The sequence below is a fragment of the Andrographis paniculata genome, unplaced genomic scaffold (genome assembly GCF_009805555.1).
Source record: "Andrographis paniculata isolate CXL003 unplaced genomic scaffold, ASM980555v1 Contig65END, whole genome shotgun sequence".
NCBI classification, from domain to species: Eukaryota; Viridiplantae; Streptophyta; class Magnoliopsida; order Lamiales; family Acanthaceae; genus Andrographis; species Andrographis paniculata.
In genome coordinates, this window is record NW_026137601.1 from 4,762,088 (window position 1) to 4,779,891 (window position 17,804).

At 33.8% G+C, this 17,804-nt stretch overlaps 1 protein-coding gene across 3 annotated transcripts; it reads left to right on the forward strand.

Moving 5' to 3' along the window:
* Positions 1-9,883: 9,883 nt before the first annotated feature.
* On the forward strand, positions 9,884-16,047 carry LOC127262672 (zinc finger CCCH domain-containing protein 12-like). 3 transcript variants are annotated; one of them, XM_051291471.1, is made up of 5 exons: positions 9,884-10,113; positions 10,348-10,402; positions 10,538-10,565; positions 15,350-15,636; positions 15,726-16,047. In XM_051291471.1, exons 1-4 carry the CDS (start codon positions 9,893-9,895, stop codon positions 15,577-15,579), a joined length of 534 nt encoding a protein of 177 aa, XP_051147428.1. In that variant the 5' UTR covers positions 9,884-9,892; the 3' UTR covers positions 15,580-15,636; positions 15,726-16,047. The 3 variants fall into 3 exon arrangements, with proteins under 3 accessions (XP_051147428.1, XP_051147430.1, XP_051147427.1); XM_051291473.1 differs by lacking the exon at positions 10,538-10,565 and having other exon boundaries at positions 10,348-10,406; XM_051291470.1 differs by lacking the exons at positions 9,884-10,113; positions 10,348-10,402; positions 10,538-10,565 and adding an exon at positions 10,802-13,567.
* The last annotated feature ends 1,757 nt before the right edge of the window (positions 16,048-17,804 follow it).

Genomic DNA, 17,804 nt, shown 5'->3' on the forward strand with positions numbered 1-17,804 from the left:
AAGTGATTATGAAACAACAAATAAAGAAGCATTTTGAAAAAGCTTGTAAAAAGAGACAAAAAAAATAAAATAAAATGGATATTCGGTAAACTGTTATGATGATGAGAATAAAAAAACTTGGTATGGGTCAAACACTTGAAACTCGAGTATTAATCAAGAAGATTCAAGGAATGCTCTAGCAACAATGGTTATTTTGCATGATTATCTGTTGAAAATGATCGATCACATTGGGTTTCGAAGATTTGTTGGTAATCTTCAACCGTGCTTCAACGTGATTACAAGAAATACTTTGAAAGGTGACATCGTCAAAATTTATGAAGTTGAAAAGGCGAAATGTTACGAAGTATTTGATAAGCTTAACAGTCGAATTGCTATCGCAACGGACATGTGGACATCAAACAATAATAAAAAAGAATTTATGTCAATTACTGGACACTTTATTAATGACTCTTGAATTTTGCATAATGTTATTTTGAGGTATGTTTATTTAAAAATGATTTTTGTTGTTTGTATATAAATGAAAGTTACTAACAAAAAATATATATTTTCTTTTATAGGTTTGTTTATGTATCAAGTCTTCATACCGCTGAAATCTTATCAAATGTCATTGTTGAGTCTTTGATGGATTGGAATATTGATAGGAAATTATCAACTATTACTATTGATAATTGTACTACTAATAATTCCATAATTCAACTTATTTTGGAGAAGTTGTTATCGAGGGACATGCAGGTGGATGGAAAGGTAATTCACATGCGTTGTTCTGTACATATATTAAATTTCATTGTCAAAGATGGATTAGAAATAATAAGTGGTGAATTGAAAATGTGCATGATAGTGTCGTTTATTGGACTGCTTCGCCTTCTAGAATTGAAAATTTTGAAGAATTTGCTCGCCAGTTGCATATTAATTGTACTATAAGATTAGTTCTTGATTGAAAAAAAAAACTCATTGTAACTCTACATATTTGATGTTAGAGACGGCTATAACATATAAAGATGTGTTTCAGCAACTTAAATTCCGGGAGAGATATTACAATTGTGAATCAAGTAATGAGAATTAGGACATTGTAGTTGAAATATATGGAAAGTTAAGGGTTTTTTTTTTTATCAAATGACTGAGTTGTTTTATGAAACTCTTTATCCTATATTTAATTTATATTTTGCACATATATGTGAGATCAAATAAAAATTAGATGAATAGATGAAGAGTTCAAATGTGTTGGTTCATGAAATGACAAGAAAAATGCTTGCGAAGTATAAAAAATATTGGAGTGATTGTCACATCATGTTCGGGGTTGCTGCTGTATTGGATCCAAGGTAAAAGTTGAAGTTGATTGAGTTTTACTTTAATTTGATATATGGTGATGGAGCTGATGATAAAGTTAATCAAGTTCATCAAAATTGTTATGACTTGCTAATTGACTATCAATCTAGGGCTATGCCTTCTTCGGGTACGAGTTTGATGTATGATATTGGTACCTTGGATTTAGGAAGTACAATGTCTCGCAATCAGTTTGTTTCTAATGACGTATTTGATCTTGATCCATTGATGAAATATGACCAGTTTGTAGAGTCAAGTTTGAATGATTCTTCTAGGACATCTACGATGTCAGAGTTTGATATATATTTGGAAGAAAACGTCTTACGATGGACACAAAATTTTGATTTATTGGGTTGGTGGAAGATGAATGGGGTGAAGTATCCATATTTGCAAAAAATGGCGAATGACATTTTGGCGATTCCGGTTTCTACGGTTGCATCTGAATCCACATTTAGTAATAGTAGCAAGATTATTAGCCCTCATCGTAGTAAGCTTAGTCCTTCTATTTTGGAAGCATTAGTATGTACTCGTCATTGGTTATGGAATGAAGCAAAAAGTAAGTTGATTTTAAAATAATTTTATTAATATATTTAAATTATAGGCAAAATTTCCCGAAACCTCCCTGTGGTTTCGAAATTCCGTGCAATTTCCCCATGTGCTTTAGAAATTGCGCCACACACTCTTATGCTTTATAAAACTATGCGTCAGGCCCCCATTCTGTCTATAGTTAACATTCAGTGACAAACACGCGCCAGTATTACGATTTTTGGTGGAAAAGTGCTATATTAACCAAACGAAATGCCTATTCTACCCTTCTATTATATATGATATACTTCTACCCTACCAAGTTCTCATTTACCCCGTACAGTGACGAGCAAATGGTCGCTTCGAGTTGACGGATCGCTGGTGACGGAAAAAAACACCTAAATCAACCCAGGTTTGTGCTCAACATATTCTCATTTTCTAAAACTCGTCAAGGCATGAACTTATGTATTTTATTTCAAAATCCTACATTGATTGTCATTCGGGGTGATTTGTAGGGTTCGTCGATGATTTCGTTTCACCTCAGATCGAAATTTTAATCTATTATTTTTCCTTACGAAATTTATGAAATTTTTTTCCAAATTCGTGTGATATTTGTTTCGGTCATCCATTCCGTTTTATAAATTAGGGCTTCAATGAAAGCTCTATGTGAAATTTCTTTTCTAATGAATTTCTTGGGTTTCATTTATTTGAAAATTTCCTTGGTGTATTTTTGTGTTTGTTCATTGTAATGGTAGTTGAAGTTTACTCAGATTTACTGGGTGCAATTTTCAATTTTTAATGTCGATGTGTGTTGTTGTAGAGAGAATGTTATTTTCAAAGATGTCATCTGCTAGTAGCAAGACAAAGAATGTGAAGAAAGATGAGATCGATTTGCGGTACAAATGCCCTCGGTGCAAGTGTGGAGCTCTTGCAGCAATATGCATTTTTTGACCGATGAAAGTGACGCAAGACAGATTATTCTGTAACTATCATATCGGCGTTTGTGATTTTTTCGTTGGTTAGTCCCTTTGAGTGTGCATTGTGCTGAGCCGGTAAAACCGGTAAAGGAAAACTTCGAAGAGGAATATGATTCGAATATGGCATACGTTTAGATATTGAAGAAGTTTAACGTAAGTAAGGATGACATTGTGTCACGTTGCGATTTTGGTCTATAAGAGAACCGAAGACTCTTCAATAGTGAGGCAAGTGTCGGGCGTCTAGAAGAAGCCCGAGTACGTTTAGACCCCGACGGCGCTTCGTGCCCAGTGCTCGACACCGGAGCAGCTGGCTGAGATAATCCTCTATCGGAAGGTATTGTACTGGGCTGTTTTGGCATAAAAAGATACAGAAATTATGTAATTGTTTGTCATCAAATGTATGGATATAAAAAGTACCTGTGGTTTTGCAACGCGCGCGGAAGCCTTCATGTTTCTCACCAGCGGAGGGGCAACATCTTCATGTCTGTGTCGAGGGGAAAATATGTTTCCATCACATAAAAAATGGAACAAACTTCGTCATAAAAGCATGAGACTTATTTCATACCTGTTGGCCTTTATGTTGCGTGAAAGTCTTTTTCATGTTTCTCTCCGGCCGAAGGGCAGCCTCCTGTTAGTAGTAATTCATAAAATATGTAAAAACTATATCATAACATTAAAGTAACCACAATTAAAATAACCTTTTTGTACCTTCGGGGGAAATGGTACGTTTTTACAACGCCTTCGGTTGTGACCTTGTTGCTTGCACTTAGAGCAAGTGACAGTCAACCCACGGCGATGCCTTGCCAGTTACATCATCGTCGTTGCCATCATGTAGTCTTCCCTTCTTTGGTCTGCATGTTCATGGTTTTACTATAAGAGATGCGACTGTGCCAAGTGATGATTTCTCAAACGCATGCATGCTTGGTACCGGGTTTATGTTATAACTGTATACTCGACAATAGGTTTCCTTCTTAAAACAACCATCGACACACTTTTCGATTTTCAATCTATGGTAGAGTATTGCAGCAACTGCGTGGCAGCATGGATATCCGGCGATCTGAAACATCCAGCAAGTGCAAGTACGGCTACCAAGGTGCACAACATGATTATGGGTGTAATCCATAACCTCAAAGTTGTCCCCTCCACCCCATGATGGAAAACACTTACGACTTTCAGCCCTCTGAGTCTCAATCTTCTTCAAAATATTAGGCACACCAACCCCTTAAATTTAATTATGTCTGCCTGTTTTACTTGGATCCGCACCATCAACTTTCGGCGGAACCATTCGAACATATCAACGATCAATAGATCTCTCGCATCCATTATATACTGATTGAAAGATTTGCACATATTGTTTACCAAAAACATCACTCTTTGTCCTTATTGGGGGAAATAGTCACGACACTAGTGATGTTCCCTAATGTCACTTAACCACTCGTAAGCCTCTTCACCGATGCCATGAAGTGTGTTATATTTTCTGATTTCACGCATCGTCTTCTTGTGTTCCTTAATGTTGTAAGTAGACGTTGCTTTCCAGAATAATTTCTTTAATTCCAACCCCTTGAACCGCCCCTTGAAGTTGTTATACAAATGTCGCACAAAAAATCGATACTCGGCCCTAGGGGTCCGGGCTATCACTACCTCAACCAGTTTCTTCTATCTATCAGAAATGAAAGCCCACTCCCTGTCACTGTGATCCCCCAAATCCCGCATAAGCCGCTCCAAAAATCAATCCAATGTTTCAAATTTTTCTATCTCCACAAATGCAAAGGCTAGGGGGTATAAGTTTTCATTGGGATCCTTACCAATGACCGTGAGCAGTTGACCCTTATATAGCCCTTTCAAGAAACATCCATCCAGCCCGATGATTGCCTGACATCCGTCAAGAAATCCTTGTTTCAAAGCTGCCAAGCAGTAGTACATCTTCTTAAGGGTGGCGAAACTGACCGATCCACGTCCAGAATGCAAGTACTTCCTTGTTGTACTTGCACACAGTTGCACAATAATCGTACAAGTGAGTGAACTGTTCTTTCATATTCCCCTTGATCAAATTCAAGTGTTATTTCTTTGCACGGTAAACTTTGTATATGTTTACTTCAACCCGCACATTCCTCTGAATTTTCTTCTTCAAAGCCGACAAGCTAATATTAGGATTATTAGTCATAATGTCCTTTATCCTTATTCCAATATACTTGAAATCTGCGTGCTTGTTGTCGGTCTGGTGTGCACAATTGTGTTCTCCCTTCATTATCTTGATTTGGAAGGTTGTCCTGCCCATTACGCATGAGGCAGGAATTTGCCACGGACACTCTTTCTTACACACAATTGTTATCCTACTTCTTTCGTTCCGTATGAATATGAGATCCCACCATTTTCTGACCGCCCGATCCCCCTATGTTTCCTTAAACTTTTCGCAATTTGCAAATTTTAAACTAATTTTCAGATCCATGCACCCCAAATTGATGTCCTCGTCCCACTCATGATATCTAGGAGGTTCATCATCATTGAAACCCCGGGTGTATCGATGCCTCATGCATCTTCAATGTTATCTTCACTATACCATCCTTCTTCTCCCTCGGTACGTTCACTCCTTTTCGATCTCCCCATTGTCCTGCTCCGTTGCCCACCTCTATTTTCCTGGCTAACCTCGAAGGCCTCAGTACCATTTTCATTGTCCGAAGAATCCTTCAACTCCTCAGGTATCGAGCTATGGTCGGATTTCGAATAACTTCCACCACTACTTATCGTGTCTGAGTTCTCATTCGGATCCATCTCGTCAACGGGCCCACTCTCTTCCCGTTCATTCCCACCTCCGTTGCCCGCCTCTTGCTCTGGGCAGTCCCTTTCCACTTCACCGTAGTAGGTGCCTTGTTCATCATGCACCCCAAACCCTACGTCAAATGGATCTTTGTATTTGTAGCTAGCCTTGTCACCATAATCCCCCCAATGCCTAGTCTCCAAATCATCATAATAGTCAGCCCATGAGAGCCCCTCGTAGCTGAGAATCCCCACACCGGTGGGCATGCCATGCTCAAATTCCATGTTTGCTTCATTGTTATGTAGGTTAGCTTTGTCCTCTTCCATGGGGTCTTCCACATTGTTGCTGTGCAGACGAGACTGCTCTCCGTGCTGCCCATCGTCACCCATTTCATCATCATCATCGTCGTCGCAATTGTCGTCGTCTTCCTCATCACTATAATCATCATACGCATCAAAGAAGTCCTCCTCAATGTGTACATTAAATGGAAATCCATGCTGCTCATAATCCCACATATCATCATCATCATAATCATTGTGAACCCCAGCTCCAAAAAAACCATCAGCCTAATTTTCATCGTTGTCGTCTTCGTCATATGACGACTGAGTCCCACTTGATGAACTGCTGTCCTCCGAGACCATGCCTTTACCCTTGCGGCGTCTCAATTCTTCACTTGCCTCCGAATTGTCAGTACATGGATCAGATTTGGAAGATAAGACTACTGGGCAATCTGCATCACCAGGAATGTTGTTGCTACCATACCAATCGATGGCAAGGATTTTCTCTCCCCTTCCAATTGTTTGCCAATGCCGGTCACTCACCTTGATAGGAAATAATACATCTTCGGTCATGATGTTGATAGCCTCATGTTTCCTTAGATCCTGAAACATATCCATTATTTCCTCGTTGCCCTCTATGTACCGAAACTTACCGTCCATGAGTCTCGACGGGCAAGGCTTATCGGTAAAGTACAATCGCCCCATGGTTGCCCGCCCCCTACCATCCCGTACATCCGGAGAAAAGATCCATAATAAACACGTTCCTTATCGAAATTTGGAAATTGCACTCCTTGTCCAGATCTGTAAAGCGTAGAAGGTCCATCGTAATCTATGTAACCCCCTACCCACATGTAGATGTGGACCTTCGGAATGATGTTCATCGTTTTGGACGTAATACTTTCACGTGCACAAAATGAGTTAACCAACCAAGCATATCACTAACAAAAATAAATATTTATGTACCCATACAAATCCAGACCATTCACACCGGTCCCCACACAAGAAAGAGATGCCAGTAAAATATAGAAATCTTTATTCGATAGAGACAGAGCCTCTCACTCGAATCCCAAGAAATTTCTAACGCCTATAAATAATAAATCTTCCTTAAATCCCACGCTGGAACTATCTTCTAAACCCAGAAATAATTTTCCTAAACTCACTTTTGTTTCGTTATTGTTCGACAAAAAAAATGAGGAAAAAATCTAGAATCGACAAGGCAAAACAACGCAATGTGCAAAAATCGGCAAGAAGAAGTGAAATCGGGAATCATCCCCTACCGAACGCACTAACCTTCGTCGTCTTAGGTCTTACCAGGCCGCCGGTGACTCTCACAGAAAGAGTAGGCTTCGAAGCCCTACAAATTAAATTGAATCGACGGTGAACTTCACATCTTAGACAAGAAATAGGTATGAGATGTTTCGCCGCGTTGGGACTCGGAAACGGTGAATCTCGCCGGCGCACTATCAGAGAGTGTGTCAGCATGGACAGGGTCCGTCGATGGGAGAAGAAGTCGTGTGTGGTGTGGTGATTTGGGGTGAATGAGGTTAATTTAGGGAAGGGTGGGGTGAATTATATGTGAGGGCATAACGGTCATTCAGTGTCAAAATTTAACACCGTCAGCTCTTTTCCACAAATGGGTGAGTCTGCATAGTTTATAAAACATAAGGGTGTGTGACGCAATTTCTAAAGCACTGGGGAAATTGCGCGGAGTTTCGAAACCACAGGGAAATTTTGGGCAATTTTGCCTAAATTATATGATGTGATTGTTGTATGACTTATATTATTTCTTTGTTTATATTTAAGGTGGCAATTTGATTTTGGGAGGTTAAAAAACATGCTCGAGAGCATCTGATGATGAAGATGAAGAAAATAATGAACAATAATTTCATAGTTGCCCGAAAATAATGGTTTGTTATCCATTTATATTATTTTTTATGTATTTTTTTTCAACTATCTTTTTAATACAAAATAATCTATTTAAAATCTCCAATTGATTATTGAATTATGTAATTTTTTGTAGGCACCAAGATATGGTAAGTTTAGAGAGTTTTGAAAGTATTGGTTCAACTTCAAACTATAGTATGACCGTCCGCGTCCGATTGCAACAGAAGTAGACTGTTTTTATTGTTGTTATTTTGAATTACAATTAGTTATTTGGTGTGGTGAGTGTTGATTTTTGATTTTTTTTTTTTTTTTTTTTTTTTTTGTATTTATGATGAATGAACAAAAACAAATGTTGTTGGCATTGTTAAGGTTGTTGTTGATAATTTTATATTTGCTATAATTTTTATTATTTTTTTAAAAATAAATAGATAATTTTTAGGTATGTTTGGCCAGGTTCCGGTCCGAGTCAAGTTTATAAATTGTAGTTAAATCTTTTTAATATTTCGGATATATCGGGTCTATTGGGTATGACCGGCATGTTGCGGGTTGGGTCCAGATACATTCGGGTCTGATTCGAATCTCGAGTCCACAAAATTACATTCGGGTCAGGTCTCACGTCTAGCCATACCCGAGCCATTGTCATCCCTAGGTTTAGGAGGGAATGAGAGACGAGGGAATTTTAAAGTTGTGTTCTTTTGTGGGTTTTATCATAGATTTTTACTATTTAGATTATTTTTTTCTTTCAAAAATATCACATCAAACAATTACATTTTTTTTTATATTATACAAAAAATTTATTATATATTCAATGCATCACATCAACATTTATTTATATCATATCAAACAACTATTCAAATTTAATTTTTTACTATTAAAAAATCCAAACCCCAAAACTAAAACTCACGAACAAACACACCCTTTTATGTGTTTATTTAGAATTTTTTTAGAAAGGTGAGGAAGCGAGACAATTTTTTCTAATTTTTTTTTTCAATTTTGAAAAGTTTGGAAGTAAGAGATTTTATTTTATTTAATTACTTATTATATCTTTTAAATATTTTATTAGAAATTTTATAATATCCTTAAAAATTTACTTAGTATTATTTATTTTAATTTTAATTATATTAGAGTAATAATATTTTATTTATTTATATAATATAAGGAATAAAATAGTAAAATTATATTATATATTCTTTTTCTTAATTAAATCCAAAAATACTAATTCGCGTAAGGGTAAGGTCGGTTCGATTTTTTTTTTTTGGTATAATATGTGGAATTCGCAGCTGTTACCTAAAAATGAGCACTGGGTGGGATAAACCCTTGACCAAACCTATAATATGTTTGACAATTAGCTGATTGCGTTTAGTTGTTAGTTGATTCAATTATCTGTTAGCGTTTAGTTGATTCAATTAGTTGTTTGTATTAAAGTATTTGGTAAAATAACCGTTTGATATTAGTTATTTGTATGTAAAATGACAATTAAGAACATTTATATTTCAATTTTTAAAATTTTTTAATTATGTTTTTTTTTTATGTTTTAAAAATTTTAAGATTTTTGTTATTGGTTATTTGAAATTACAAATGTATTATAAAATTTTCTTTCTATTAATTTTAGATGTGAGAAAAATAATAATATATATTAAGAAATATAAATATATTTTTTTATTAAGAAATATAAATATATTTTTTTAATTAAGAATGATGTAAAATATAAAATAATAAATTTATTGTATATATATTTATTATATTAATTATTGATTAATTTTATTATATTTATAATTTTTAATAAATTTATTTTATTTTATTTAATTTTAATATAAATTTATTGTGTTTTAATGTTTTTTTTTATTTTAAGAAATATATATAATTATAAATAAAATTAATTAATTTAAATTTATAAAAATAAATTATAATTTAATAAATAATATATTAAAATAATTTATAATTACTGTGGAAAATATATGTACATGTATATAAAATAAATAATAATATTTTAAAAATAAATAAAAATAAATAATTAAAGTAAAAATACTTTCAGAATACAGTTTTTCATAAATTATTTATTTATTTTTTCAATAAACTATTTAAAAAATAAATTAAAAAGCTATTTGGGAAATATGTGGCACGTGATCGAGGCGGAGGTTTGAAGCATGACCTCACTGTCACGTCCAACACCATACCACCATCCTAATACCTTGTTTGAAGAAGAAGAGCTAAACCCTAAACCCATACGGGAGAAGATTATCGCAATCGGATTTCTTTGCAATGCAATGGAGTGGAGCGATTTCTTCGCGGTAATTCGTTCCCGTCGACGGAGATGGAGAGACCAACTGTTGCCACCGCGCCGCCCCCAACCGCACCTATTTAGAAGGTCGTATGCCGCATAATATTTTGATGTTGTTTTTCACGAAGGTTATTGATTTAGAATGTTTCGGTTACTTTGGCATCTTTGCTACCAATATCACGAAGGTTATTGATTTACCTGCAGTCGGGTGCGGTTGGTTACCTTTAATCGTGATTTTGCCTGCGAAGATTGATTGCCGCATGCTTGTTCTTACCTAGTGTTGTTGTTTCTCTTATTGTTTATGTTCTTTGAAACCTGTAGGTCGTGGAACTTCAAGGACGCTAATGCGATTCATTTATCGATCGATGAAACCCTTGCAAGTGTTACTTCATTTGCTATTCATTTCAAGATGACTCAAGAGATTTTTTATTGCTATCTGCAGTTTCTTTTTATCATATATTTCTTGCTAAGCACTTATATTTTCAATGATTTTTTGTTTCTTTTATGGAAGTGCAACCATTGCTTCTTTTTCCATACATGTAAGTGTTCGTTTCGATTTGTATTTATATCTATTTTTTCCATACATGGGGAATTTGATGCTTTGGAGAATTCTTAGTGCAAGTGTTGAAACTTGTGGAGCATGTGTAAACAGATCACCATAGTATTCTGCGATTGATTGACGTTATTCAATGCCACTCTGATTGCAGTATCATGGTGCTGAATCTATAGACTGTGCTGCGAATAAACATGAGTCTTCTGCACTTGTGGTACTTACATAGTTTTAATCTCGGGTAGTGGTACATTGCTGTCAACCTTTAAAATGTTATATCGGAGCAGTGGATAGCGTCACTATTAAAAAACTTACAAGTACATTTATAAAAATTATTATATGCATACAAAATTACTATAAAAATCTTAAGAAAAATGCATGAATTAATCTTATAATTATCATTCAAACCAATAAAATGACAAAAAGTATATGGTCATAGTTAATAGATAGTTATATAAACAAAAGCAATTAGATAACTACCACTTTGATAAATAGATAATCAAAGTTAATCAAGATTCAAAATCTGATAACTAATTTTCTTTCTTATTTTTACCCCTAACTACCACTCGAACAGTTATCCTAGAGGAGTAGTCCTTTACCATTTCTTCTATTATATGTCTTACACTCTGCCTTTCCCTAAGTAGCTATTGCCTTCTTACTTATTGATATTTGCTTCATAGTCTAGATGACAGGCTCTTGTAGAAATATTACATTATATATAATTTAAAACTAAATGGCCACAATATATATATATATATATATAACAATAAACTAAATAATTAGTAGATTGTTTAGCAATAAAATGCAATATAAATACATAGTTTTACATGTAAAAACAAATATAGAGCTTCTGCTGTTCCACACTACTGCTAAATGGCGCTGCGGCCATGATTGCATAAATGTGGCATCGCAGAGCAGCAGTAGTGACTGATTGCTGCTTGCTCTGGAACACCGCTATTAGTGCTATACTGCGCGCAATTGACAACTACGGATACTTCATGATGCTTGTGCTGAGGAGCTCTTCTGTTGACATAGTTTTTGCTATGGAAAAAGGAGATGTGTAGATAAGGCTGGGTTTAGATATGCTATACGGATGATGTTCATTTCTTCTCCTGTTCCAAATTTGACTTCTGATTACCCTATTAGACCTTAGTAACCCCAAGAAATCTTATTGAAAATAGAGCATATAAATTTTGATATACTTAAAATGTTGAGTTTTTTATTTTAAAAATTTTGTATGTCTGAAATAGTTGGAAATTTTTTTAATGAATATTTAAATTAAAGTTTTTCTACTAGATGTTTGCAGTTATTTTTAATAAATTTGGAGTGCGAACTTTCTTTTGGATTTCCTTACTGCATTTGGTTTGTTGTATGCTCTTAAAGACCTTGGATGCCATTTTTTTTGGGCAGATGTTATTTTTGTGCTTCCTTAAATCCTTCTTATGGTAATGTTCTATCAATTATATATCCATGAACACTCTTCTATCTATAATCCCTTAATTAAGCGCAGATAGAAAATACATATTTCAGAATAACCGTTAAATTGTGTTAGTGAGACTCATGACTTGGAATGCCTCTTGTTGTTCTAATGTGATGCCATAGTTATGCATGCTTCTTTTCTATCTTCAGTTGTTTAAAATGCTTCTGTTTCTGCTATATAGTGTCACAAGTATTTGTTCTTTTTATGGTCATATCAAAATTGTGGTTTTCTCTGTGCACTAATTCAGTTTGGCATCCTCTCTTCCGTCTTTCTAAATATGAGTTACTTGTTTGTTTGGTGCGTGAAATAGATTTATGATTAGCTCCCTGAAAGGCTAAGAGTTGCTCTTGTTTTGTCTGTAAAATATGTTGTGTGAATATGGTGTAATACTCATTGTGAGATTCCAGAACTTAATAGACCTTTGAAGATAGCGAGTCTAGTGACAATACAATATAATTGAAAAGTTTCAAAGAATCATCCCCCAGTCGCTAATTGTCAATCCGACTTCTCGTTGAGTTAGTTCATTATTTTCTATATGTGTACATGGATGAAAACTACTGGATGATTATTTGCCCCAGTGAATTTATTAATTTTATTTTTACCCCGGGATATCATTAATTGTTATGTGCACGTGGATGGAAACTATTGGATGATTATTCTTTTATCTCTCTTGTCTACTATATTGTCAGTCAGTCTCCTTCACTCCCTTTCATCTCCCTTCTCTCGAATCTTCTTCGATTCCGTGAAATTGTAGAGGTTTAAGGATTCACATATCAGTATGTATTGTATGATGATTCTGATCTCAGAAGAGGATCTGAACCATAAGTTTCCTTTAACAAATTAAGAATCAAACTTCCTTTGATCCACCATCATATCACAAGTTGAGTGTAGTAATTTGATCTAGCCGTTTCTTGAGAATAAACCCTTAGCCCCTTCATTTGATTGTTGAAATTCTATGCTAATGGATTGCCATCAATCAATCAGTTTTGCTGATGAAGATTTTGTAGGATTTCATTCTAGTAACCCAGAAAAAGAAATAGGGCTGCGTGAGAATTTCGAACTCAGCCTGACTCCTCATGTGTTTATGCCCACTAAAGGTGGTGTTTGTAACAGAGATTTGGAAGTGGGAAATGAGGTACCTAAAAAGAAGACTAGAAACTCACTCACATCAGATTTGCTATCTTTGAATCGCTCTCAGGCAGAAGGCCAAGATCTTCCACCTAATTTTAAAAAACCTGTGTCCTCAACCAAGGAAAATGCAGGATTATCTGATGGAAAGGAGGTGTTTCAGATACCAGTAATGAATTTGAGTCATGATCGACGGTTATGTAAGTTGAAAAGGGCCTGTCGTTTGTTCTCTCAGGGAGGTTGCCCATATGATGTATATTGTCCTTTTACTCATGATGAACAATTAGAAAAACGAGAATATGCAGCAATATGTTTGGTACCAGGGAAGGATGTTGCTGATAAATATAAAACGAAGATGTCTACCAACTGGAAGTCCTTTGGTAGTAAGTCCCGTTTTGCTCATGAAGTTACTGGTTTAATTTTTATGCCATTTTAGTTTCAAGCAGTCACAATTAAAATTCTGTGATGGTTCCAATAGTTATTTGGAAACAATAGTTCTTATTCGGATTTATTCTTTGGGAGATTTTACTTGCCTAGTTTGCGAGGAGTGTCATGTCTTATTTGGAATTCACAAGATACACAACTTAATTGTTTATGCCACCATATCCTTATCATTTCATTTCGTCCAGCTGATAAGGATTTTAATAGATAGGATACCAGGAGCCACTGCATGCTTTTTGTGCACAGAAACTTATCAAATTAGTCTCTGTGATTGCCTTTGTTATATAATCACCCTAAGAACACTAGGCCTATGTCTAACTTGGCTAAACTTTACGCTTTTTCTCATCATCCTTTAGTTTTCCTCCACTAAAAGTGGTTTTATTTTCATCTTCATCCTAGTTCTAGCAGTAAGCCTATATAGCTACAAATTCAACCTTTCAGATATCATAGATCTCATATTGTCAGATCCCTTCTAGTAGTAATTTGTTGTTAATCTATGATTGTGTAGTTGACTTAGTTTATGCTGCAATTAACTATTTCAAATTATCAGTGTATTACTACTTTCAATATGTTGTAGCTAGTTCTCAATATATTCATAATGATTGAGAACTATTCTGGATTTCCTTGGGATTGACATAAAAAAAGGAATTTATATGAAAATGAATAGAGGACAGGACAACTTGGAATGAATTATTAGTTGGAGGCTATTGGAAATCATCCATGACCCTTACTAAAACCTACACGCTTGAAATAAGCAGAAAGATATGGTTTCTGTTGGATTTATAATTTAAATTCAGTTGGGGCCTTAAGCTTTCACATATGAAGTTAGTTTATAATGCAAGTTGAGTTAGAGATTTACTTTCCTTTTGGAGACTGGAGATGTATAGAAATACCTTTTTGGAGACTCTTGCCCTTTTCACTGTATATATTTATAGTTTAGTTTTGTGATTGTAATGAAAGCCAGCACCATAGAGAGATTTGAGAATCACATTCTTCGAAATATTTTCCACTTCTATTTAGAGAGAATTAGGATTCGTTTGCACATTATTCTCCAGAGTCCAGCATATAGTTGATTTGGGGATTTTGTTGTGCTCTCTGTTAATTACTGGAATTATACTTTCTTTGTGGGTTCAAGTGTTTTCACATAAATCTTTCATTTTGTGTATGCTCTTTCTGGTAAGCTTTGATTCCATATTATGTATCCTTTGTCTTGATTTTCTTGACTTGTATATTGTACTGCTAGTAGGTTTGCTGTTTTAAAATTGTTAAAAAAAAAAATTGCTGGTTTTTCTAGTTGACTTTGGTTCTCTCTTGTTTCTTGTGTTTTTGATGATTGAGAGCATTAGGACGATGTTGGTGAGGTATGTTAGCTAACATGGGCATGCGTTAAAGGTTTATACTGTGTATATAAGCTACACAATTCCATGGTTTTCGTCATCTATAGGTTTTTGGTTGTGCAAAAGAATGATAGTTACACATTCTATATAGACTCTGTTTATATAGAGGGTTTTGGAGTTTTGAATTTTTTTTATTTTTTAGTAGTAAAAAGTTGTGTGTACTTGTGTATTTGATCTGATGCTTTTTTGAAAAAGTTAGTGTAGGTAAATAGTGCCAAAAACCTCAAATAGTGTGTAATTATATATCTGAAATTGGATGCTAAATCGCCATTTTATTTGAATATGTGTTGCACAACTCTGACGGTTGTGTATGAATGTGTTTCTCAGCACATGGGAAAGGGCTGCAATCGGATCAATATGGAGCAACAATGATCCCGTTGGCTCCTGCCGGCATTGTTAATCCATCCGTTGTTTCAGTGACTCGTTCTTCCCGCACCAGAGCCACACCGTGGAAGTTGCCTGAGATGGCCGCGACGCCAGGAGAGGTGCGCATTCGAAAATGGAATGGTCCTGATAAAATCAGCAAGATATATGGTGACTGGATTGATGACCTCTAGTGAGCTTTTCTACCTTTCCATGCGTCCATATAGCAGCCATCAGACTTTGCAGCCATGGTTCTCGTTCCCTTTCGACTATTCTTTAGTTCTGCAAAACATTCAAGCAGGTTCTGAGTTTGTGCTTTTTTCTGAAAACTATTTTGCAGTGCCGATTGCAGGAGGAAGTGAAAAAAGACATGGAGAATGAAAATTGGATCTCGATCGAGCTTTGAATGCAAGGGATTGGCTGGTATGGTATGAACACATAAGTAAACATGTTAGTTTTCAGAAATTCTAAACGTATTAATTTTATTAGCTGCCTGTGTATTAGGATCAGATCATAGTATTGCGCCACTTGCCTGTGTTGCTAGATAATTTAGTTAATTTTGATTCGGAATATATTATCAATTATAATATGAGAATCTTTTATCATTGATATTCTAATATACTTGTAATTTATTCGGTAGGAAAATTAATGCTATGGCTAAGTTTGACATGATTTTAATGAATATTATATAAAATAAAAATATTTGAAAATAGTAAAAGTTTAAATTTAATTTGTCTGATATAATATGTATGGTATGGCTGTTGTTAGCTTTTTACTTTACTAACTATAATTAGTGAAACACATACTCCCTCCCTCCCTCCCTCCCTCCCTCCCTCCAACCCATAGGTAAGTATCTATTTGCTTTTTGCACGTAGTTTTAGAAATATTAGTATTATATTGGGATATAGTAGGAATAAAGTAGAAATAACTAAAATAATTTTATTAGTATGTGTGATGTAAAAGTAATGACATTTATGTAATATATTGTAAGTTGTAAGGGTATTTGTAATGTTAGGTAGGTAATACAATTACTAGAAAAAGAAAATGGTTACTTTGTTGTGGGACGGATTAAAATGAAAAAATAGATAGTTTGTTATGGGACGGAGAGAGTATAATATATAAAAACCAAATAAGATGTTTAACTATTGACACTACATTCTACATTTAATATACAACAGGACATATGATATAAATATATGGCGGCTTACGGTTTTTTTTTTTTTGTCAGAACCGAGTTGAATTATTATTAACTTTTAGATCCATGGATTATTAAATCGGATGGTGTATATTAAATCGGGTTAAATATATAATTTTATTTTTCTTATGTATTTAATGTGGTGTTTTAATTTTTGAAACAGTTGCTATATTGAAAGTTTTTGTGTGCTGTTATGCTTTATTAGATAGAAAGACTGTGTCCTTTTAATATAGTGTATATCAAATTTATTTATTTGTAGCATATCAATGTATTTATATTAAATATAATATTATTATCTTAATAAAATTATTAAAAAAATATTGTATAAAAATATAATAATTAAGTTTTACTGACACAATGAAAATTGATGTTTTAAACAAAAATGATTGTGTGCGCTTTTCTTACTTTACATATGAGATTCATTTATTTACAACATGTGCTATTTACCTATTCATATGAAATATTTTATTAATTTAACAAAATTATTCAATATCTCTAAATATATAATCATAAAGTTTTACATATACATAATATGCTATAATATTGTTATTTTGTTTTATATAATATTGCCGTTTGTGTGCTCTTATTTCGTTATATGTATGATTTATTTATTTATTATGTATGCTCTTTATGTATTTATATATGAAGTATGGTAATTTTATTATTTTAAAAATTATTTTAATGATAATTAATTTTTACTGACACACTAAAAATATGTCTTATGGTTTTTATGGTTTATTTATTTATTTTTAGTATTCATATTTCTTGTGTTTTTTTGTTGCATAGTGTTTTTTTTTAGACATGTTACGTTGTTGTTTTGTATATATAATCATATGAAAAGATTATATGGTGTTGTTACGTGTGTACTATTATTTAGAAAATTGGAATATAGCTATGGATTAGTTTTAGGGTTTATATATATTTTTATTTTATATATACATTTATATATTTTTTTGTGCTATTTTGTTTTTATGTTGTGTTTTTATTTCGTTATATGTGTGATTTACTTATTTATTATGTGTGTTATTTATCTATTATGTGTAATTAAGTATGATATTTTTATTATCTTTACAAAATTATTTTAAAACCATAAAAATGTAATAATAATTAATTTTCACTGACATACTAAAAAATCATCATATGACCAAAAGATTAGTTTTAGGGTTTTTAGAAGAATTTATTTATTTTTATTATGTATATTTCTTTGTGCTATTTTGTTTTAAT